This window comes from Carya illinoinensis, chromosome 3 (genome assembly GCF_018687715.1).
Source record: "Carya illinoinensis cultivar Pawnee chromosome 3, C.illinoinensisPawnee_v1, whole genome shotgun sequence".
NCBI lineage: Eukaryota > Viridiplantae > Streptophyta > Magnoliopsida > Fagales > Juglandaceae > Carya > Carya illinoinensis.
The window spans coordinates 2791009-2816217 of NC_056754.1; the positions used below are offsets into that span (position 1 = coordinate 2791009).

The following is a 25209-nucleotide window of genomic DNA, read 5'->3' on the forward strand; positions in this document are numbered from 1 at the left end:
TTTGTTTACATGAATTACAATGTACCCACCAAAGAATAAAAGAAATAGATAGGAGAGAAAAAGTATTCTTAAAAAATTTTATTTATCATTCCTATATACTATACATCACATTTTCTTTTAAGAATTTAATTAGTTTAAAAAAATAAAATTAAAAAAAATTAAAAAATACAAATAAATATAGTGCGTGAAAATGATAAATAGTAAAATTGTTTTTTATATGCACAGTTTGAGGATGAGTGTTGGCAAAGGTTGGGATGGCATCTCATTCCTAAGCACATCGCCGACGCCAACAATCAGAACATTTCAATTAAAAGGACTAAAAAGTTGTCCAAAAGTAGGAAAAATTAGAGTAATAAGTGGGGATTTGATACTGCGTAACCCAAGTGTTAGATATTTGAAGACGGACGCCCCCCAAACATGGAGTCACTTGTCAAACTCATCACCACTCATGAAAAGTTGCAAAGTAGCCGCCCCCACATGTCTAAAGCCATCTAATTTTCTACTATTGGACCTTATGCTAAAAATTATTAGCAAACAGAAGTATACACACACACATGAGCTTGTAAAGTGGGAATAACAATGGGACATGATGCTTTATAATTAGGATCATCACAGGTTGAGGCCCCTCTAAAGTGAGACGCCCCCACTCCTCGGTACTACTTCTTCCATGTATTCAGGCATTCTAATATTTCATTGCATAAAGTTTCATCACTATATCATCTTCTGTGCCCTCTTTTGATTCAACACCAAGTAGTCATCCAAATTATGGTCTTTTGATGGACCTTTCTCTGGACTTGACCCCTTAAATTACGTGCACTCCTCTGCCTATTACAAAGGAAAGCATGCATAATACTTAGCAAGACCAATATACACCAAATCATTTCACGTTAGCTGCTGAGCTGTTGAATTATATTTCAACTTGGGGATCTCCACAATCAAGCAAATCATGATAAGGGATTAGGTGGAATGCAATTGGCATAATCAATGTTCATTTCTTTTGGTATATTAATCTCACATAAAGCTACAATTAAATCACGAGCCAGCCAGAGCACTGAGTCTTAGCTGCTACATGAGTAATGAGTTCAGACCCTTCACTACAGATTGTGGTCCATGTCGCAGCCTGATGTCTACTCCTAGCTAGCTAGCTAGCTTCAGCCCTAGTATTTTATGCCATTGTTTTTACTTATCTGTTATCTCTTCTCTCATTTTTGATTCCATATAGTTCAAACAAACAAAAAATTACATAGGAGTAATGATTGACAACCACCATTTTTATTCTAGGTAAAGTGGTATGAAACCATATTTCAAACCATCCCATCATCAACTTCAACTTCTACATTTTCTTTCATATAAACTATGGTGATTGTATGATAGACAAAAGTAAGTAATGTGAATCGTTCAAATACCACTTGTATTTCTAAGAATTGAATAATTGAATCCCTAATCTCTAGCATGATATCACATGCCTTGATTCAGGGTGGTGAAAAATAATGGAATAAACTAGCTTTAAATTAGCTCACCAAAACGGATCTAGTGTCCCCAAAAGTGAGTACAATATAACCGAAGCCACTTCAGTTGAGTTACAAACCCTTTCGGCTCAACAACAAAGGAGTTCTACATGTATCTGATTATAAACATTTTAGAGCCATAGGGATCCATATTCAGGACCACAAAAGTACACTCGAGTGTCAAAGGATTAGCCGACCGTGTCCCTACTCTTTGCGACTTTGACATCATTTTCAACCCCCTAAGCATCTTCTTGATTATTTATTAATCACCTTCCTTTGTCTAATATGTTTCAGCCCTAGGATTTGTCGTGTATAGGGTATTTGTCTTTAACAATAAATCTATTTACAACCCTATTTATCAATACATCAAACACGCTACTAAAATGAAAGGATGTCTCATCAACTCACTTAAAGAAATTATGTGTTGCACGCGAGACTTATAAATAACATAAGTTTGTATTTAATTACATCAAACATATTAAATAAAACATAGAATAAGGCTATTAATATTTACTAGACGGGGTTTGTCAGCAAGATTAAAGAACGCTAAGATAATGGTTTGGTAGAACGCACTTCCCTTGAAAAGATGCTAATCACAAGACCCCTATAGTCCTACTCTACTACTTCAAACAAGCCTTTGTAATATATTATGCTAATCATGTGATTAAACGTACATATGACAATATTTCCTAGAGTTTGAACCTCACGTTGAAGGGTTTCCAAACAACCGTACAATGGAAAGTCAGTTCAATGCCTAAATCCACGTATTAGAACAAAGAGCTAGAGCTAGGCATTCTAATAATTTTGAGCCATACGAGTTAGCCAGGGACAGGCAAAGCAAAACTGCAGAGGGTTGGGCGTCGGATAAGTAATAGAATGGTCCAGCCCAAAATAAAAGCCCAAGGGTAGGTTTAGGTGTGAAGTGGGTTGATAGCAAAAGAATTGATTGTAGCACCCCTGGATGTGACTGGAGTAGGTTAGGGGAATGTTTTTGGACAAACAAGTGGTTTTAAATAGATAGGCAAACGGTGACATATGGATGCTACAAAGATGCAACTGTGGCTTGATGTGCCTACCCACCACATACTCCTAACATGCCAAGTTTGCCATCGTACAAACATTAAGATATGATTTAGGATATAAAATTAAAAAACACATTTTTATGAAAAATAAGAAAGGTAATTTTTTATAAGTTTTGTTATATAAAAACACAGTTGCGTATTAATTTGTATATTAATATTGATTTATTCATACTTACAATTTAAATTAATACTATTTTTAATAAAATCTACTTTTTAACCAATTACATTACATTAATACACAAATTAATAAACAATTATGCTTGTAACTATATTTTTCTATTTCCTATGCTTCGAGTTGAGCCAAGTTTTCATTTTTTTGCCTATTAAGATCTAAAATATACTTATTTTACTGCTTACTAGTCCCATAAATTAGGCAAAACAAAATGAGTTATTTGTCATGCAGTACGGAAAATGCTAATGTACCCTATGAACTTTTCATTTCATTTTGACTGTTCATATATTTTAATTTTTTTTGACTTAATAGTTAGAAAGTAAATTTTAATATATTAATATATTTTTTTAAAAAACCTTAAAAAATATTTAAATATGTTAAAAAAATATAAAAAAATAAAATAAAATAAAAACTGGCATTTAACTTGTGGGACATGCCCAGCGGTAATTGCTGGGCGGCAGAGTTGTATTACCCTAATATAATTTATTACAAACAGTACTTATTTTTTCTTTCTAAATTAGGCTAAACAAAACAGAAAAAGAAACAGAAGTTTCACCTTTTTCTAATTTTATGGCCAAAAGTTACACATACTCATTTTAGTTGTGTAATCCACTGCACGAAAGTTTTTTACAGACAAGACCAAGGTGGCGTCGCAGGATTGGGAGAGCTGGCTGCATAATGGTGGTGGGTTTTTACAGTGTTTATAAGATTATATCTCACATTAGTCTAAAAAAAGCCTTTTTTTTTTCTTTTAATAGATGTTAGAAATATATAATACATAATAAAATGGGAATATATTTTGAACAATCAATTGAAATTATATAAATTTCAGGGTTGCTTCTCTAAGTCCCATCCAAATGATTCCATTTCAATGTACTAAAGTGGGAAAGACAAGCATAAAGGAAACAAATTTAGGGAGTGGGAGTTATGGTTAAAGTGAAAAAGGATGGATTGAACAAATAAAGGAAACTATTTGGATGTGAAAGCAAATATATATATATATATATATATAAAACAGAAGATGCAAAGCAACTTCACATGGAATGTCAGTCAAAGGGAGTTCCAGCGCAAATGACTTACGGATGAGCAGAGGGAATAAATAAATAAATAAATAAAATAAAATATGCAAAATTCATTAAAGTATTCTTTCTTGAAGTCCCAACTCCAAAAAACTTCTCTTTTTTTTATTATAATTTTCACGAGCTTTCCTTCTTAAGTGGAACACAAGTCACAGACTCACAGAGTGGACTGGTATTTGAAATGACATGACCGAATGGAGTTTGAGAAAGTAGTACTACTTTTTAATCTTTTTATTTTTATTTTTATTTTTATTTTAGCGAGAATTAAGTTCCTTCTACTTCTCATTTAAGTGCGGTTTTTTTTTTCAACTCATTTAAGTGTTTGTATTAATGTTTTGAATATTATTTTTGTGGTCCTTTTCAATTAAAATATTAGAATAAAATATTTTAACGTTGATATCGTTTTGAGATAATTTATATATAATAAATTAATAATATATGTATAAATTATATTTTAAAATAATATTAATACAAGTCTTAAAAAGTTTAATACATATTTATAAAATTTAATAATACTTTTAACTTAAGAAAATAGTTTCAAATATGAGAACTGGAGTGAAAATTATGAAAAAATTAAAATTTTTGCATTAATTACAAAAATTCATTGATTTTGATTAGTACTAGCTGATATTGACTAAACTGCACTGGTATGGCCGTTATTTGATCCAATACAAAATAGATACATTTTTTATACTATTCACTATTCCGGTATGAGAAATATCGGTCGGTACGGTATAAAATTTAAAATATTAGTTGGTAGATGAGATAGTTTTAAATAAAAGTTAAATGATAAATAAAATATTATTTTAAGATTAAAAAAAGTTAAATTATTTATTATATTTTATATAAAAATTTAAAAAAATTGTAATAATAATAAGAAATACTCTCACTTTCCCAACAAATTCTCATTTTTATTTTTCTTAAAAAAGTTGAATTTTTTTTTTTTTTGAAAAACTAAAAAAGTTGAACTTAAAAAATAGAATTAGATCTGAAGGATTAAAAATAGAAATCTTTAATATTAATGTAGTCATTAGTCTGCTGTTTGATAATTTGATGCAGAGTTAAATCGGAGTTCCAGCTGAAAGTGGATGGAAGTTGCATGTTTTTTTACAGCCACAGTTAAGTTCTGCACTATAAAAGTGCTCGCACCTCTCTCTCTTCCAATCTCATTTTCTCAAACTTTATCTGACCGCTGGTCCGACACATGCGCTTAGTTTCTCTCATCAACTCTCTTTCTCTCTACCTTTTTCTCTCCGGCAGACGAAGCTAAACGGTCTCGGGCTCCATAAAAACCAAAACGATATTGACAGACGTTCTTCCAGACATAAAAGAGTGAAAAGGGTCTCTCAGATCTCTTTCTTCCTCAATGGCAACGAATCACTAGTCACTTCAAAATCCCTTTCCTCCCAACCCTCTGTTTCCTTTTTTTTTCCCTTAAAAAAAACTTGGTTTGGGCCTCAATGGCTGAGCCTACAGAGGCAAAAACACTTCCTGAGGCCGAGAAGAAGAAGGAACAGAGCCTACCCTTTTACCAGCTCTTCTCTTTTGCAGACAAGTACGACTGGTTGCTCATGGTCTCTGGCAGCTTGGGAGCCGTTATCCATGGGTCTTCCATGCCGGTTTTCTTTCTTCTTTTTGGTGAAATGGTTAATGGCTTCGGCAAGAACCAAGCCGATTTGAAAAAAATGACCGAAGAAGTTTCAAAGGTCTGCTACCCAATTCATCAAATATGTCAAATATCAAACACTCTTCCTAATCTTCTCAGATCTGAGATCTGTATTCTTATGTTTTCTTTTCCTCTCCTTTGCAGTATGCTCTGTATTTTGTGTATCTTGGCATCGTTGTTTGCTTATCATCCTATGCAGGTACGCAATATTGCCTATTTTGTTTTTATTATATACTTTTCATTTTTATCACGCTGTTGGACCATAGTTCAGTGTACATTACTCGTGTAGCCAGTTCACATCGGACCGGTGGGTGCGAACCCACGTGGTCCATGGACGGGCCCCTCTCCTCTCGTCCTTTTCTGCTTTCACTCGTCAACCTCACTCTGCTTCTGTCCAAATCCTCTCCTTTAACATTATCTGACACTCACGCATATCTTGCTCACTGTTAATATGTACATATTAATCGACCCTAGATTTCATTCTGATTAAGCGTTTTGTTTTCCAACTTTGAAAAAAAAAATCGTGGTTTTTGCCAGAGATTGCATGCTGGATGTACAGTGGGGAGAGGCAGGTGAGCACGCTGAGAAAGAAGTATTTGGAGGCGGTGCTAAAACAAGACGTGGGATTCTTTGATACGGATGCTAGGACTGGGGATATAGTTTTCAGCGTTTCCACAGACACCCTTCTGGTCCAAGACGCCATTAGCGAGAAGGTTTACAAATTCGCCATTTCCTTTTCTTTACCGTTTCCGCTACAAACAGTTCCTTCTATGCAACGCATCAAGTATTGGGCTGGCGTTATGTTGCAATATGCTCATCTGGGGTTGTTGGTTACCCATTAATGGGGGTCCCATCTCTGATCCTCGGATATTGAGGGCATACGTTAGCAAATAATAGTTATCCAGCGCCAACCTCTTTATCTTGGACGTTTGTGATTTTTGGACTCGAATTTCCTTAATTATTTTTTCGTTAATTAGAGTGAGAAGCTGTTATCAGACGCTACTATATATTTACTATATATGTACAAAGTATAACAAAAACTATCGGGGCATAATATGATAAAATTCATGATAAACCAGACTCTTTTAGTTGTCTTTGGAGTGGATTTATTAACCCACTCGTGTACTGATGTATTTCTTGGATTTTCAGGTGGGAAACTTTATCCACTATCTGTCAACGTTTCTGGCGGGTCTAGTGGTTGGCTTTGTATCAGCGTGGAGGCTAGCATTGCTCAGTGTGGCAGTTATACCGGGAATTGCTTTTGCTGGTGGATTATACGCGTATACACTCACAGGCCTTACATCCAAGAGTCGTCAGTCCTACGCGAATGCTGGTATTATAGCCGAGCAGGTGAGGAAGACTTTGGAATACCTTTTGCACATGAAATGATCTTTTAGCACGTGCACGCGTTACTGTTTGCTTCTTCTTTTATGATTTCATCCCAATCATGAATAATTTGGTTTCGGACTGAAATCTAAAACGACACCACTAATGTATTAACTTCACATACCGCGTCCTAATTTGATTTCTAAGTCTTTTATCATCTGCATAGGCCATTGCACAAGTTCGGACGGTTTACTCATATGTTGGTGAGAGCAAGGCCCTGAATTCGTACTCAGATGCAATACAGAACACGTTGAAGCTTGGGTACAAGGCTGGAATGGCCAAGGGTCTGGGACTAGGATGTACTTATGGAATAGCATGCATGTCATGGGCACTTGTCTTTTGGTATGCTGGTGTATTTATCAGGAATGGGCAGACTGATGGAGGGAAGGCATTCACGGCAATCTTCTCTGCAATTGTTGGGGGCATGTAAGACTTCAAACTTTAACGCTGCCTTTTCACAGTTGCAGATGCATAAACTTTATTCAAAATTGTAAGTTAATACTTGTCATTACAGGAGTTTGGGCCAGTCATTTTCAAATCTTGGGGCATTCAGCAAAGGTAAAGCAGCTGGATACAAGTTGATGGAGATCATCAAGCAAAAGCCCTCCATAATTCAAGACCCTTTAGATGGAAAGTGCTTGCCTGAGGTTCATGGCAATATAGAATTCAAGGATGTTACTTTTAGCTATCCATCGAGACCAGATGTTATTATCTTTCGAAACTTCTCAATATTCTTTCCTGCTGGAAAGACTCTTGCTGTGGTTGGTGGTAGCGGGTCAGGGAAAAGTACTGTTGTCTCTCTGATAGAAAGGTTCTATGATCCTAATCAGGGTAATAAGGAACATCCCATTTTTCAAAACAATCAATATCCCAGGCTCTTGATGAACTCATTGTACAGATTTTCATTTTTGTTTGTTTCGCAGGGCAAGTTTTATTGGACAATGTGGACATTAGGACACTGCAATTGAAATGGTTACGTGACCAGATTGGGCTGGTGAACCAAGAACCTGCACTCTTTGCCACCACCATACTTGAGAACATCCTCTATGGGAAGCCTGATGCAACAATGGCTGAAGTGGAAGCGGCAGCTTCTGCTGCAAACGCTCATAGCTTTGTCGCCTTGCTTCCTAATGGTTATAATACTCAGGTTGGTGCATTTGTCCAAGTGGCTTTTACTCGAAAAAAACTATGAAGCAAAGCTCACCTTCTTTAGACTCTTTTTGTGCCTGAAAATAATATAATATATGGTTCTAATTGCAAACCAGGTTGGAGAGCGAGGAGTCCAACTTTCTGGAGGCCAAAAACAGAGGATTGCAATTGCCAGAGCTATGCTGAAAAACCCAAAGATCCTCCTCCTTGATGAAGCAACAAGTGCCCTTGATGTAGGGTCCGAGAGCATTGTTCAGGAAGCTTTAGACCGTCTCATGGTTGGTAGAACTACCGTAGTTGTGGCCCATCGCCTCTCTACCATAAGAAATGTAGATTCAATTGCAGTTATACAACAGGGGCAAGTTGTTGAGACAGGAACCCATGAGGAACTGATTGCTAAAGCGGGGGCTTATGCTTCGTTAATCCGATTCCAAGAAATGGTTAGAAACGGAGGCTTCTCAAACCCATCAACGCGCAGGTCACGTTCATCACGACTTAGCCATTCGCTGTCAACAAAATCTTTAAGCCTGAGGTCTGGCAGCTTAAGAAACCTCAGCTATTCATATAGTACTGGGGCCGATGGCCGCATAGAGATGATTTCAAATGCTGAAACGGACAGGAGAAATCCAGCCCCTGATGGCTATTTCTTCCGGCTTCTCAAGCTGAATGCTCCTGAGTGGCCATATTCGATTATGGGTGCTGTAGGATCTGTGCTCTCTGGTTTTATTGGTCCAACATTTGCCATTGTGATGAGCAATATGATTGAGGTATTTTACTACAGAAATCCTGCTTCAATGGAAAGGAAAACAAAGGAATATGTTTTCATTTACATCGGAGCTGGTCTTTATGCTGTTGTAGCATACTTGATACAGCATTACTTCTTTAGCATTATGGGGGAGAATCTCACTACAAGAGTTAGGAGGATGATGCTTGCAGGTACAGATCTATGGTGTTCCTTTTCTCTAGATAGTACAACCATTTGTTTTAAAGCAGATAAAACATTGAATTGCAAGTCCGATTTGCGAATCCTCCTGGACTTAATGATTTCATTCCCCACATTTGAAAGACTTTCTTATTATTGTCAAATTTTACACAGCAATACTAAGGAATGAAGTTGGATGGTTTGATGAGGAGGAGCACAATTCAAGCCTTCTTGCAGCACGCCTGGCCACGGATGCTGCTGATGTGAAATCCGCCATTGCTGAGAGGATTTCTGTCATACTCCAAAACATGACTTCACTCCTCACTTCCTTCATAGTCGCTTTCATAGTGGAATGGAGGGTTTCTCTTCTCATCCTAGGCACCTTCCCTCTTCTAGTCCTGGCCAACTTTGCTCAGGTAAGCTCAAAATGAAAACGTATTATTCGTGGCCATCATCCAAGTGCAACATTAAAAATAGTCGCACTTTTCATGTTCGCGCTGACCAAAGTTCAACAAGGTCATTATGGGCAACTCACGTTTTTTTTTTTTTTTAATCGAATCATGTCAGTGTCGGATCTCTGCATCTGCATCAATTTTTACACCTTCGGAATCTAACTTCACCTCATCCCGGTAGTAAACGACGAAAGCTGAAATACAACCTGTCACCCCCACTACACCACCGCACGTACTTCTTCAGAGTCCAGTGCATTAACTCTTTGAAAGTCGTACATATATCAAATATACTATACCGTGATATAAATAAATGATAAAAAGGTATAATATTACCTGAGATTCCATGACCACCGTCAATCTCGATGAAAAGAGAGAATAATTCTATGCTACCGTCCACTTAGAAATGCTCCTCTAGGTTCTGTGTTTTTTTTCATAGCCTTCTTTCTATTTTATTTTATTTTATTTTTTGGTATTTGTTCGTGTAGCGTGTTTGTCGATGCCATTAAAACCTTTTTCTCGGTTTTCTTGCCATCCTAATCAAATTAGATATTGTCAAATTTCTGTCCTCTCTCATCCGATAAAAACTATTTTTTACCCCTGCTCCTTTGCAGTGTTTATCAGTACCGTGTCTGGTTGTAAGGCTTATCGAAAGTACACAAAATTTTGTGGGTAGATGAGTTCTGATTGCTTTATTTTTTTCCTGGGTGAGTTCTGATTGCTTTAATTTGTTTGCTGTCTTTGATAGACAGCCACGTGAGACTCTCAAGAAATTCTTGGTCCGTGACCATATAATTTTAGATTTTCTCCTGGCAAATATTATCTTTCTTTTTACTGGGTCGTTTTGTATTGTCACTGTCAGAGCGTGCAGTAATGGTGGGGTCTGTAAAATTGCGCTGGGTGCGTATATACGCATCTCCTTTTTTATTATTGTCGTTTTGGGCTGTAGGTTTCAAGCTATGGATGTTTCAAAAACTGGGGTCGTTTTTTCAAACTGTGTAGTGTACCTGAGTTCTCTGACCGTTTGTCTTGTATGGAGTAGTGATCTAAATTTGCGCATGCTTCATGCATAGTGAAAGTAGCTTGATTGATAATAAACGTAACTTGGCAAGTCATTGTCATATGAGAGGTACCTCATATTCTGGTACTTCCAAATTAGCCTTCTTTGGTTCTCTTTAGTGGATTTGGAGGTGCAAGTGTGCCTGCAAGTAATTCTTACTACATTATGACATAAGATGATATACAAAAAGAAGCAAAAAACAAAATGATCACTATGAAATTGAATTGTAGGTCCCTTTTAGATTTAGCTGGCTCATAGTTGACTCATTTAAGTGACTAGTAGCCAGTGGGATCAGTCTTATGATGAGAATGATATCAACCGAAAGAAAAAAAGATTAAAAAACTTCTCTTTTTAATCATTGGGGGTAATTAACAATCGTAATGATCTCTTTAAGCATTTTATGTGGTAATATTGACCTAATGAGATTCTTTCAATGATACCGTTGCCCTTGAAACAATGATACTAGTGCTGGTGTAGTTTAATTCATATGATTACAGGCATTGTTTTTATTTTAATCGCATGATGCTACCAACGTCATGACAGGATAAGCAAATGTTTTACTTGTTTTTAGCAAATTAATGGATACAGCATCCTGACAGTTGTTTATGTTATTTTCTGCTTTGCAGCAACTCTCCCTCAAGGGATTTGCTGGAGACACAGCGAAGGCTCATGCCAAGACCAGCATGATTGCAGGAGAGGGAGTGAGCAATATCCGAACTGTTGCAGCCTTCAATGCCCAAAACAAGATCCACACCCTGTTCAGCCATGAGCTTCGTATCCCTCAGCGCCAAAGCCTACGCTGCAGCCAAACTGCTGGCCTTCTCTTTGGCCTCTCTCAGCTTGCTCTTTATGCATCCGAAGCCCTCATTCTATGGTATGGTGCCCACCTTGTCAGCAAAGGTGTCTCCACATTCTCAAAGGTGATTAAGGTTTTTGTGGTCCTGGTCGTTACAGCCAATTCAGTTGCAGAAACAGTTAGTCTTGCTCCTGAAATTATTAGGGGTGGTGAAGCTGTTGGCTCCGTCTTTTCAATTCTTGACCGGCAAACCAGGATTGACCCTGATGATCTTGAGGCTGAGCCGGTTGAAACAATTCGTGGGGAGATTGAACTTAGGCATGTTGATTTTGCATATCCTTCAAGGCCTGATATCATGGTGTTTAAAGACCTCAACCTTAGAATCCGGGCAGGCCAGAGCCAAGCTCTTGTTGGGGCTAGTGGGTCTGGAAAGAGTTCTGTCATTGCATTGATTGAGCGATTCTATGATCCAGTTGCAGGTAAAGTTATGATTGATGGAAGGGACATCAGGCGGTTGAACTTGAAGTCTCTTAGACTTAAAGTGGGATTGGTGCAGCAAGAACCAGCCCTCTTTGCGGCCAGCATTTTTGAAAACATTGCTTATGGAAAAGATGGGGCAACCGAGGCGGATGTAATCGAAGCAGCCCGTGCTGCAAATGTGCATGGATTTGTTAGTGGCTTACCTGATGGTTACAAAACTCCAGTTGGAGAAAGAGGGGTTCAGCTCTCTGGTGGACAGAAACAAAGAATTGCGATTGCCAGGGCGGTCCTCAAGGACCCTGCAATCCTTCTACTAGATGAAGCCACAAGCGCACTTGATGCTGAATCAGAGTGTGTCCTACAAGAAGCACTTGAGAGGCTAATGAGGGGTCGCACCACTGTGCTTGTGGCTCACCGTTTATCCACAATTAGAGGGGTGGACAGTATTGGAGTAGTGCAAGATGGGCGGATTATTGAACAAGGCAGCCACTCCGAGCTAGTAAGCCGAGCTGATGGGGCTTATTCTAGGCTCTTGCAGCTACAGCACCATCACATATGAGGGTTTTGATTGAAGCAACATGGCCTTGTTGGTTGGTAATTATGTTTGGGTCCCATGTCTTATGCTTTCATTTTTAGTTGTAGATATGGGGATGGGGATGGTGGGGGGTTGTATCTTTGAGTACTCTTGCTCCATTCCCAATGGAGTAGCATGTAGCAAGTATTATATTATCAATATCTACGGCGCACAAGCATGTTATTATTCTGGATGGTTGAGTAATTGTTATCTTTTCCTTATCATTTTGTTAGTTATATAATGCTTAAAAAGCAGACCCCGCAGACCACCTTTTCCAGCCCTCGTGAGAAACTTTTTCCTGTTCTTGCTTTTTCCCCTTACATAGATGCATGTGTTTGCCAATACGATCTTTTTCAGTTTCATAGAAGAGCATCTTTTTGTGAATTTAAGGCCTACATGCTTAAACAACCAGCAAAAGGCAGACTTTATCTATTAAATAAAATGGAGACACATTGATCTGTGGCATATGGCCTAAATTATTGTAAAGCTAGAGCTCCTCGAGAGGCTAAGAGAATGTGGTAGAAATGGGATCATGATCCACTTGACGCACATTATAAGGGCCCAACTTTTTACATTTCATTGAGTGCACCTGTAGAATGTTGGTCCCATTTTTCGTGTATCCATAACGTCGTATGCTCTCTCTCATAAATTTCCAGTCCATACTGAAACATATGCAAAGTCAGGACAGCTTCCTCTACTTTCAGACTGATCATGATCATAATGTTCGCTAAAAGAATTCTACCTCATTTGTACTCCATCTGTCAAAGACTCAAAGGTGGAAAAGAAGCCTCCAACAGAAGGCTGGACCCTGAGCTTTTCTTTTCTGTATTTTTCCTTCAACAAGTAATATTAATAATATTTACGTGAAGTAAACAACTCTTTTGCAACTATTATTGTAACTCTGTATTAGCTCGTATGCATGAAAATGAACTCGACTCTGATTGACAGATAGATGCGACATTGATAATTGTGAAGGGCAAAGTATGGCTATGTAAAGCCGAAGGGCAGGAGCAGAGGAATGGGAAGGGCAAGATGGGGATAGAACTGTGTTTACAGTAATGTAGGCCACGAGTGACTTAAAGTCGCGAGGCAGAGATGATCAGTCTCAATTATATTTCCCTGCAGCCGATTTTCATGCAGTTAGGTGCTGATATTTGCTGGATGTGTGACAATAATTTGGCTTCTGATAAATATGCTCAGAAAACAGTACCCCATATTTTTCTTTTGCAATTATATAAGAAAAATTATATAGTAGTCAGTATACAGAGACTGTACGTGTTTAACTTCTAACGTATCTATCGACAATTCAAAGGCATCCAATGGAATTAAAATCTAATTTTGTGGCTCCTTCCTGGTGATGGATGTTTAATCCATGCCAACCATCGAGTCAAACAGATAAAAAAAAGAGACGTTGTGTCGTTTTGATTCTTGTTTGGCCCGCATCTTTCCTGTGATCATCCCCTTCCATTGACAAAGTTCTCTTAAAATTATTATTTGAATGATGCTCGCTCCAACAATGTACTGCCATCTCTCTCCACATCACTGTGAGTACTGTTACTACCAATTTTTACCTTTTCTTACTTTATTCTACAATAGCGGTAAAAGCTGTAAAATTTTCGGTGAAAATCAACAACACATGCAGTGTTCTAAAGAAATTTCGCGACTGATTCAAAGGGTTCGCACTAGAAATAGAACAGGACATTTCATTATGGAGAAGAGCGCAGGCGATAATGGCAGAAAAAGACTTGGCTGTTTGTGTAGGCTTTCTTCTGGTTAGATTCGCGAGGGTGGGTGGGCCCTTTTTCAGTGTCTTGTTTCTGTTCTTGTAAGGGTGTGAGTCTACCATTTTTGACTGCTGGTCATGGATGGGTGGAAGTGTCTGAATCCGAAAGCACCAGCCCATTTTTCAGGCCGTACCATTTTGGTTTCTGGCCCATACGGGTTCTGCTCAGATGCACTGATGCACTCAAATAATCAAAAACTCAATCACAACAAACAATGCTTTGACTTTACTTCTGCGGTGGGCCACTTGATCCTGATCATTTTTGGGGTCTTAAATACACTGTCACACTTGTCTTGAGACTAGAACCCAACCCCAAGGCAGAAGATTTCATCCTGAATCTCGATCTATTCCTCTCAGTTATAAATCTCATGAGTTTCGTGTGCCTCGAAGCAATAATAGTTCTTTTACTTTTCACTCTTCAAAGCGAAAAAACATCTCAATCGCATGTATCAATTTTATAGAAATTGACAGTAAATCCAATAACATCCATGGTCTGTGGTTTCAGTTCACCATAGCCATTAATATCCAATTCTATTGCTTTGATAAAGATGACATTTTCCAAGAGACATCCCCTAAATTGGCATGATAAGAAATGGTACCTACCATTAAGTTGCAGACAGGAAATGAGGAGGTCAAAATTCCAGCTTTGAATGCCATCGAATGAGAAGTTTCATGACTGATTATTATGACGAATTTAATGCTGTAGATCGAGAATAGGGATATGCTGTCTTTCCAATAATGAGTAAAAGGAAGATTTCAAACTAACCAGGATTAATTTGAACCGTAATTGGCTTCAATAATTGAGATATTGAAGGAAGTTAAATTGCAATCCATCTCTCCTTGAATAAGCGTAGAAAAAAGTAATATATATGCTGTCCATAAACGCCAACCGACCTTACATAATTATAACAAACAATCATAAAAAGTTGCCCATAAAGATTAAAACTTCACGCAAAGATAGCAAACCCATGTCTTTAATCAAGTAAAACACAGACTATGGCCAATTTTGATTCAATCAACTTTGTCTGCATGCATGCTCAAATTTTGAGGGTTGGTTGATGATGTGATGCCCCCTGGTACCATTTTCTGTGTTTTCATTGTTAACGTTGGGTGGAGTTTGTAATCGAGCTTGTGTTTGAACTTTGAAGGAGTATCGTTAAATAGTTCTCATGTAATTAGCTCTGATAAGAGGCCAATAAGAAAAGAATTAAAGGGAATCTATACATAGTCTATCAAAGTCCTGCGACTTTGAGAACATTATCATTAGCGGCGAGCATTCACTGTATCTAAAGTTAAAATATTCAATAAACACAACATTTTTGGTATTGAATGAAGGGCGCATGAGTTCAAATATTGAAAACCATTCACTTTCTATAAAAATAATGAAAGGTAAAATTAGATTATGAAATGTTGAAAGGTAAAAATCTTATCCAAACCATATTTTTTAAAGGACCGTAGGTACTTAATCACTAAAGACAAACATAATCAAAGTTAGTTAAATCAGTTTACTTTCTTGTTAGAAGTATTAGCAACTTTGGAGTATTTTCCAAACTAATGGTAATAATGCAGAGTGGTGCACGCAACCAAACTTCCTAGTGTCTTGATTTTGAGTTCTGTTTTGAAATGTGGGCAGGCCCCAGGGCACACTATATGTAGCCCACAATGACGACTGCATAATGTTCAGGTTGTATTCGAGCCCGAGGATCTACTTCTCTGGTAGATCAATAAACCCAACAAATCATTGATTGCTCAGACAATAATCCTAGTGATCTATCTACCTTAATCAATACCTCAGTACCCATAGCTCAAGATTGCCTTGTGTTTGTGTGTTGTGTTTTTTTCCTCAATCTGAAAGGTCGGTTTGGACGCTTGTCAGTTGTCAGAGACCCAGAGCTAAGTTACTGTTTAATCTGATACCTGAATCTAAGTTCTAAGTTCTAACCCAATTACTTACCCAAGTAGTTCAACAAACAGCCAAATGGGCTGTCGCATTGCAGCAAGTGGCCAGCCCCTTTCGGACTAGGGTTCCTAATTCAATTCCTGGTACCATGCGCCAGCCCAAGCCCAAGCCCAAGCCCAACATAAATAGAAATTTTCTCCCACGTTTATATGTCTTAAGTGATGATGTAGTTTAATATTTAAATAAATAATTAAGATATTTGTTACGATAGAAGTAATTTTGTTTTATTGACTGAATGATTTTAATAAAGAATGATTCCCGGATTCACAAAAGTGGAGAGTTTGTCTTGGTTTGTAATTGATGATGCATCGATGTTACTCATGCATACCAAGAAAGTGAAAACGTACGGGTAAGGAGGAATGACAGGGACAGAACTTTTATAAAATTATTATATTATCAGTCTTCTTGGCTCTATCGATCATATGATAAATTATTTATAATAAAAATAAAAATTTATTATTTAATTAATATTATATAAGAGGGCTACTAGAGACACAAACTAACGTGACACGTTACTTAATAGTTGATTTATTATTATTATTTATTTTTACATTTTTTCCATCCCCTACGCAACTCCATTTTCCAAACTCTCGAGGCCCCGTCCATGCAATCCAGCATCACCGCAACTCATCAATCTTCCTCGCCAGTAGGTATGGGACGGTCTCTCTCAATCATCTATCTCTCTCTCTCTCTCTCTCTCTCTCTCGCAAGGCAGGGATGCCATTGTCGTCATCGCCTGTCATTGACATCGTCGCCCCTCACCAACAAGTACACTTCTTCCTTTGGGCTTCTCTCTCTCTCACTCTCTCTTGTTGGGCTCAAGGAACGAGGATGGGGGCTTAGGGTTTAGGGAAGTGAAGGAAAGGAAAAAAAACATTAAAAAAGTGTTAGTGTCACGTCAATATGTGGGATCTGTTTGTATTCCTATTGTTTTTCATTATATAATAGTCCCAAGTGGACGATCAGGTAATAGTTATATATAAGTTGAGACTCTAATCATTTTTCTTCCTAGAAGATCATGGTAAGGAATGGAGCCACATGAATGAACTAATTCTAGATTTTCTTTTAAGCAAAATTATCAAATGTGAGATCATTAAGGTGTATATACACTACAAGAAAATTGGACTTTTATGACTAATTTATTATACTAAAAGACTATTTATAAATAATTTTCTTGTAATGATATGGAAGATAACTTATTGTCTAGATCGACGTGAAACATGTATGGATGCACGGCTGATCTAGAGGAGTTTTGCAGAGTAAATGCATGCATGAAAAATGTAACATATTACCTACTAATTAAATTAAAAAGTTTTTATGCGCACAATGAGTTATATCCTAAACTTTGTTTTTTTATACAGAAATGTTTGGTTCATAAAAAGATCATCTTAAAAAATTAAATTTACAAACGATCATGAAACTTATTGTGGCACACTATAATATATTGTAGATTTTTTTTTTTTTTTTTTTTTTTAACTCATGTAAAATAGATATAACGCAATCTTATACAGTCACATAAAATTTTACTTTTGTTAGATATCATCTGCTAAGAGAAAAGTAATTGATAGAAAATTACTAACTATACCTCTAAAATTAACCAAGAGGCCAAATGACGAAGGAAAATGATAGTATGACTCTAAATATGCCTACTTGTGTATTTTAATTTTTAATTTTTTTTTTTTAACGTTTAAGGTCCTAAGAAAGTGACTATACGTTAATGAATTAGTATTTATTTTTTCTTTTAAAAGATATTTAAAAGAAAAAGAAAAAGAAAAAAATTCATTTATGCTGCTGTGTATATTTAGAGCAGTGCACATTTAGTGTGTACGTACACCCTAACAGTAACATTGTCCAATAATTAATTGACAAGGCTACGTACGTACAGATCAAGTTTGATGAGTATCAGACGACAATTAAGGTGGGTGAAGCAAGAGAATTTCAAACGGTAATTAATGATATTTACGCATTAGCTGAAGCATTAATTAGAGGTAATAAAGACAGGTTAACTTGCGATGAAGAAAGTCGACATATGCTTTATACATAAGACATCATAAGTTAATTTATACTTGATCTCAGCAAGCATGCACTAATATTTCTATTATATATATATATATATATGATAATCTTCATGTATATAACTAAGAAAGTAAATCAACAGATCAAATAAATTGGATATTGGTGGCCGGGGAATCAGAAGCACCCAGGCATCTACCTACCCAATCAAATATCCGGATATATATGGATTGTCGGAGACTCGATCGTGATAATCATGATTACTTTCAACGTTACATTTTTCAAAAAAAAAAAAAAGAGAGAGAAGAAACAAAGTTTAAGCAGCAAGAAAGGGCATCCAACTAGCTAATGATTAATTAATAGGGAACTCCGCATGCACTGGCGAGACTGCATGAGGGAAGCCTGAGTCAAGAAAATCTCTTTGAAACTCATCATTTTTATCCTTTTTCATCATTGGCCTGGTTCCAACTGACCCCCGGCGGCCAACTACCAACTTCCAATCGATTTTTCTACGAGATTCATGGAAGCCGACTCCTTCAGTTTACACTTCCAAGGAAAAAGGGGGGAAAAAAAAAGGGGAAGAAATTAAAGCCTACTTAAAGAAAAAAAGGAGGAACAACTGCATGCGGACCCCTTTTATATAGTCGCAACCACAATATTTGAAACGAGGAATTATTAGGAATCACCCAACCACCCAACACCCTCCTTACCCTTCTCCCAAAATAAAAGATGATCATGAATGGATGTACGACGTTATATATGATCTTATATGCAGCATATGCATGCGTACTACTATAAAAACAATGAATATTTCACGTGACGTATTATTTGTAAGAACAAACTCAATTTAGCAAAAAATAGTTATTTTTACAGGAAATAACTTTAAATAATTTTCTTGTAGTGACGTGTACCGATACAATTAAGATTAAAACAGATAAATATAGATATTTTGAATATCCTTGGAATGAGATCACGTGAGTGAGAGGTAAATATATACAAGGTGCGATTCTTTTTAAGTGTAGTGAATTCACTAGTTTACTGGCCTGCTATATACTATTTGTCACACTGAAGGTCATGCATGCATGCACTAAAAATGGGAAAAAACTCACATGTATAAGGACAACAAGGATATCAGTTAATGAGATTGTATGATGTCGATCGATTGTATAAAAACTCACATGCTTTAGTCAATTTTGTTTCTAATAGGAGTCTAGGTATATATGCAACGTCGAGCCGTCTAATTAGTCTTATATGTAGACTTTTCTGTACAGAATCACAGCATGAATGCATGCATGTGAACTGCATGGCCGGATTACCTTCACAAAATTATGACCATTGACATTAATAATTAGCGGCGGGAAATACTGATTTTTTGTTCTTGTTCAAAGGCTTAACTACTCGATCGTCTCCCCGATCGAGCCATGCACAAAAGTATATAGCTAATACAAGACTAATATATATAATTAATTAGCTCGATCCCTAGCTAGCTATTAATCTTTTTACCACCGGCCTTAAGAAGTTGGAATCTAGAGATTGTCAAAAGCCTTTTCATGGCGCAAATTACGTCGAACGGTATCATCTTGAAAAAGTCCTTTTCTTCCCCCCTTGCTAACAACTTGCTGGTTGTTGGTAAAAATTGAATCAGGTTTTAGTAATAGAACCAACCAATCGAGAGGAAAAAGGAGTGGGTCCTTCATGGGTCGGCTAGTTTTATAGATACACGTGACTGTGCTTTTGGCGTATGAAGACATGGAAATTTCGCATCGATCTACGCTGGTATTAGTAACCTCTTTTTTTTCAAGAATTTTATTATATATAAAAGTAAAGTTGTATATTAATTTATATATTAATATTAATTTTTTTATATTTAAAATTTAAATTAATATTATTTTTAATAAAATTTATGTTTTGACTAATCATATTAGATTGGTGTGCGTATTGATATAAATATTAATATATAATTATATTTATAATTAAATTTTTTATTTTTCCAATAAGATATATGTACTTGTACTAGGACGTAAGAGTAGCCACGTGTCATGTCGTGTCTCTAGGGAAATGGCATGTGACCCGAACCCTTGACAAGTAAGGGAGGGTACCCTACACCCGCGTAGTTAATTGTACGTACGTGTGGCCAATTGCAAACAAGGAAGAAAAACAATTATATATGTGTACTGTGGGAGCGGACCAGGTAGATATAAATTGTTATTCCCCGTAACATGTAAGAGAAAAAAATGAGTCTCGTGTAATAATTAACTAAATTCTCATATACAAATATCAATATTGTGATTAAGCTAACCTTATCTTAACGTATAAAAACAATTAAAATGCCTCTTTTGAGATCCTCTTGACTACCCTCCCTTCCTCCAACTTACGTTTTACTTAACCAATGACAGTATTCCATGCAGGACTTAAGTGCCCTGAAACAAAGAAGCGCAGATTCATATGGGTAACAGTATTCAAAACATATGATATTTTGGCAGCCTGCGATTTGTTGACGCAAATGGGTGATAGTACCTGATTAGAGAGGATCAGTGTCCTATGATCACATGGCCTTGCGCATTGAGGGATCTACATGAAGGCCCACTCTGTTAGCTCAAAAACAAACATATTTCTTTAAGCCCACTTGAGATCAAACCCCAGGTTGGGAACATACACATTACCACATTAGAATTAAGTCTGTTGCTATTTCTCTCTCTCTCTCTCTCTCTAAAAAACACAAGCCTACTCCACTGCTTTCTCCGATGCACTTGTCTTCTTCACATCCAACATCACTGCCCATGTTATTGTACAGATCTCTCATTTCCTCTGTGTGGTCCTCCTCTTTATATCTCTAGACTCTCTTATCACTTTCTTCATGTCTTCATACCTTATATCCGACTTTAGTCCTTCTTCCTTTTCTTCTTCCTACTCTGTTAATGCTTCTTCTTGTTAAGCCTAGCTATTATCTTTCGTTTCAGGAAAACTTGTTTCTATCGTATCTTTTTGGATATATATTTCGATCTCCAGCCATATTATATTTTTCCGGCTCGTACTTTGAAACAAACTTAGCGACGAAACTGTAGGGATGTCTAGCAGAAGGTCGACGCAGTCGGGGACTTCGAGGATCACAGATGACCAAATCATCGAGCTCGTTTCCAAGTTACGCCAACTTGTTCCTGAGATTCGCAATAGGCGCTCTGACAAGGTGCTTTAACTCTCTCTCTCTCTCTCTCTCTCTCTCTCTCTCTCTCTCGGTCTGGAATTCCGTAGACCCAACTGAGCGCAGAAAGCTAGTGTGCAAATGTAACACTGTAACAGGCTATGAGTCACATGTAAACACTGCCATAATATAATAGGATTCTTGTGGATAGATCCAAATTTGACCCGGGTTTTATATTTCAACACAAAACATATTCATGGTTGTTGACGTCCTCATTGACCCGTGCTTAACAGTGATCTTTTAATTTGTTTGAACCGACGGTGCGCCTATGATCTGTAGTTAGTACAGAAGTTGGAGCTAGAAATATAGTATACTGCTAAATTCAGTTTATTTGTTTGCCTGTATGGCCTAAACCATATGTATACAGTAAATGAAGATTGCAAAAGATATATATCGTATCTTGATCAAGAAAGTGGTCGCTGATTTGGGTTTGACTTTCTTGTGCAGGTACCTGCGTCTAAGGTTCTACAAGAGACCTGCAACTACATCAGAAGCTTGCACAGAGAGGTGGATGACCTGAGCGAGCGACTGTCCCAGCTTTTGGCTACAATTGATGCTGACAGCGCCGAGGCTTCGATAATAAGGAGTTTAATTGCGCAATGAAAACTCATTTCCTATGCTCTATATATATATATAGCTGTGCTTTTATCTAGGTTTTGGTCACTAGATCAAACAGTGCATGGTTAGTGTATTTCAGATTTCCAGCGTGAATATTAGCCGCTGTAATTAGTATAAAAGGACTTGCACTAGCAATGCATGCCTCTTTTACATGCAAGTACTAGTACTTGCTCATGTACTTTTTTTTTCTTCGGATTCCAGTTCTTTAAGTTATGACTTGCATTTATAATCTTAATGATATGCTAAAAGGTTGACATCATGATGATCGGCACTAGGGTATATATATGGCTTACTTTAATTGAATGCAAAACAAGGCTTATAATTTCTTAATGGTCACAATTGGCAAATATGGTACTACTGTTGATTAAACTTAGCTTTTGCTGGTAACATCAGGATGCTCAATGAGTTGCACAACGTCACGATCGAGCAGAGTACCCGAGACATCTTTATGGGAGTGATTTGATGAAACCTTTTGTTTTCTTATGGACATCGGTTTTATTATCACTCGACAAGCTAGGGGACAGCTACCTACACCAAAAATAACGACAATAAAAAGTAAAAAATATATATATATATATATTTTTAATATCTAGTACTTCTAATTTGCTGATAACGTTGAAATTAACGAAGCTGGGGTAAATATATGATTGCTTTCATGGTTTACGTGATACTTTCTGGCCAATAATATTTAAATGTTATTCTCCAGTACGCCCAATAAGTTTACTGAAAAAAAAAATATGAAATACGTTGTGCAAATCTTGTTGATCAAAAGGCCTGACAGTACATAAACTGCGCGCATGCATATATTGTGAAGCCTAGGTTACATGACCTAACAACTCTATGCTGATGAAAAAGTGCACTATTTCTGCATCATTCATCAAACCTCTGTGAAATATTTGATGGTACGTAGTACTATAATATTTACTTTTGCAGAACCCGAATTGTTCATTCATGGGACGGACGTTGAATATAATATGTAGGAGCTGCTTGCAGTACAGGAACTTCAGTGAACAGATTTATGCACATCTGCGGTGATTTTTTGGACCAACGGGGAGAAAGGACTAAAACTTTCTATAAACATCATGTATCTAAATCAAACACAACATCTAGAGACACATACGAAACATGTCGGTAATGAAGACAATATAGCTGTGTACGTATATGCATGTGTGCGCGCGCGCATGACCAGAGAAAACTGGGAACCAATCTCATTGGCTAGGAGATCATGACTCAGAGCTTAATCTGGATCTGTTTCTGTTTTTTTTTTTTTAATACTGCCGGGAGTCATGGGACAATAGTGATAAGTATTAGAGTTAAATAAACAGCTCCGTTAATATTGATCCGCACGACACGACTCTGTGTTAAAAGGTGAAAATGATTGAGATTGGTCATCAACTATATGACCATATACTTCCCCTCATATTATTGTCATCAGGTCATCGAGAGTTTTACTTATAAAGGCGGCAGAAAGCTAACTATTTCCTGATTCAGATTAAGAAATATGGTAGTTAATTGGTTTAAAACTGAGTCTCGATCGATCGTGATGTGGACATCCCCAGTTCAAGTTTCCCCATTCACATATACATTCGTCCGGGCAACTCTCTCATTTTCTTAAAAATAATCTTTTGTTATTTGGATGAGAAATTGACATGACTTAAAATTGAGTATTTTGCAAGGTACTACAACTTTTGTTCCTGTTTAAATTATAAATTCATGTGGCAACCCATGAGAATTGAGACCATGATATCATGACATACGTGCATCACTAAATTGACATGCAGAACCGACATTAATTCCCGAGTCTCATGATCATGCAGAGTCTGTAAATTGAGAAGTGTTTAATTTTAAAGAATTTAAAAGATGAAAACTAAAAGAAGAAGAAAAGAAAGAAAGATGAGCAGCCACGTCTGGCCTCCCCTAAATTAGGATGTGATCACGCAACGATGTGTGTCGGCAGTCCATGCTGCCGCCCTTCCTTAGATTGTGGAGTGGTGATGCGATCATGGCCCAAAAATTGAGGTGTCGCCGAGCAAGTAGGGACAGTACCTGGAAACTGGATACTTCTACATCAATAGAGACAGTACCTCTATCGTCCCCCAACATTTTCCTTTTAAATTCTAGTTAATGTTTTGTAATAGATGAGGCGAGCAGGAGTTGTCAACAATGGTTGGTTAACTTGGTTTGACAAGAGATGCTGATCTGACGCTGATTCAAGTTAGAATGACCCTATCGGTGAGAGACTGTGAGACCGAAACCATTGGCCCCTATTCATAGTTTTTACTATCTTCTCGTGTGGTGCGTGTCAGACTGGGTGCCATCTTTTCTCAATTGCCTTTAATCCTTTGCCGTTTAAAAGAAAAATCTCTGACCTGTAATGAATTATAAAATTAATTTTATTACATAATATATTTAACTTATTACATTAATTCACGTTGTGAATTTAATTTTGTGAGATCGCATTCACTTTTTTTATTTTCTGTTATTTTGTGGCGCCTTCCACGTGTCGGTTCATCATTTCTCTAGATCATATTTTGCTAATGGGCTAGTGATGGGCAAGTGTAGGCCGCCTGTCTAGTGGCTTTTCCACGTCCCTTCTTTCGCTACGGCCCATAAGTACATGGCCCATACTGTCCCCATATATATATATATATACCCTTGTCACCGAGTCCTGAGCCCACAAAGGTCTCTGGATTCTGGAAGTAATATGCATTTCAAGCTCTATTTCCGAAAGAGTTCAGTTTGTCCAATTTTCATATGGATATATAATGCTTATCTCGATTATTTATTTATTTAATAATTAAAGAATTTAGATAAAAAAAAAGTAAATATATAAAAAAATGTATGAAGAAAATGTACTAAGAAAAAGCAATAAAAAATAAAAAAATTTGCATGTTCGGTATTTCTCTTTGGATGTATGTAACAAGGTCATTAGTTCTTCAAACTCATCTCAACTAATTATTATAATTTTTTAAAACTTTCACACAAAATTTAATAAATAATTTAATTTTTTTTAAATTTTAAATAATTAAAATATTAAAAAATAATATTTGATTTAATTTTTAAATTTCATCTCAATTGAGTATCTAAACTTCCTCTCTAAAGTTATTGATGTAGATCATTCTCCATGATATAACACTTGACAAAATCTAAAATTTGTCCCCTCAACTAACTCCATTCATGTTAGGTGGAATCAGCATTGCACTTGAACTTAGCATACTTTCTTTCTTCCTTCATTCTAACGTTACGTCCTCCTTCAGTCTTGTCATCCAAATGAACTGATAATATAAAATAAGAAAGATAATCGTGGATC

At 36.8% G+C, this 25209-nt stretch overlaps 2 protein-coding genes across 2 annotated transcripts; both read left to right on the forward strand.

Annotated features, from left to right (window-relative positions):
- The first annotated feature begins 5001 nt into the window (after positions 1–5001).
- On the forward strand, positions 5002–12512 carry LOC122302476 (ABC transporter B family member 19). The gene is made up of 10 exons (XM_043113760.1): positions 5002–5547; positions 5652–5706; positions 6045–6220; positions 6657–6857; positions 7060–7319; positions 7408–7724; positions 7817–8040; positions 8159–8978; positions 9139–9380; positions 11100–12512. The coding sequence occupies exons 1-10, from the start codon at positions 5302–5304 to the stop codon at positions 12306–12308; spliced, it is 3750 nt and encodes a 1249-aa protein (XP_042969694.1). The 5' UTR covers positions 5002–5301; the 3' UTR covers positions 12309–12512.
- Positions 12513–20776: 8264 nt separating this feature from the next.
- Positions 20777–22158, forward strand: LOC122305555 (transcription factor PRE6-like). Its single transcript, XM_043118149.1, has 2 exons — positions 20777–21266; positions 21729–22158. Exons 1-2 carry the CDS (start codon positions 21147–21149, stop codon positions 21882–21884), a joined length of 276 nt encoding a protein of 91 aa, XP_042974083.1. The 5' UTR covers positions 20777–21146; the 3' UTR covers positions 21885–22158.
- The last annotated feature ends 3051 nt before the right edge of the window (positions 22159–25209 follow it).

Coding starts and splice junctions, on each gene's coding strand:
- LOC122302476 (XM_043113760.1), top strand. CDS start 5,302: ATGGCTGAGCCTACAGAGGCAAAAACACTTCCTGAGGCCGAGAAGAAG. Junction 5,548..5,651: donor TGACCGAAGAAGTTTCAAAG/GTCTGCTACCCA, acceptor TCTCCTTTGCAG/TATGCTCTGTATTTTGTGTA. Junction 6,858..7,059: donor CTGGTATTATAGCCGAGCAG/GTGAGGAAGACT, acceptor TCATCTGCATAG/GCCATTGCACAAGTTCGGAC.
- LOC122305555 (XM_043118149.1), top strand. CDS start 21,147: ATGTCTAGCAGAAGGTCGACGCAGTCGGGGACTTCGAGGATCACAGAT. Junction 21,267..21,728: donor GCAATAGGCGCTCTGACAAG/GTGCTTTAACTC, acceptor TTTCTTGTGCAG/GTACCTGCGTCTAAGGTTCT.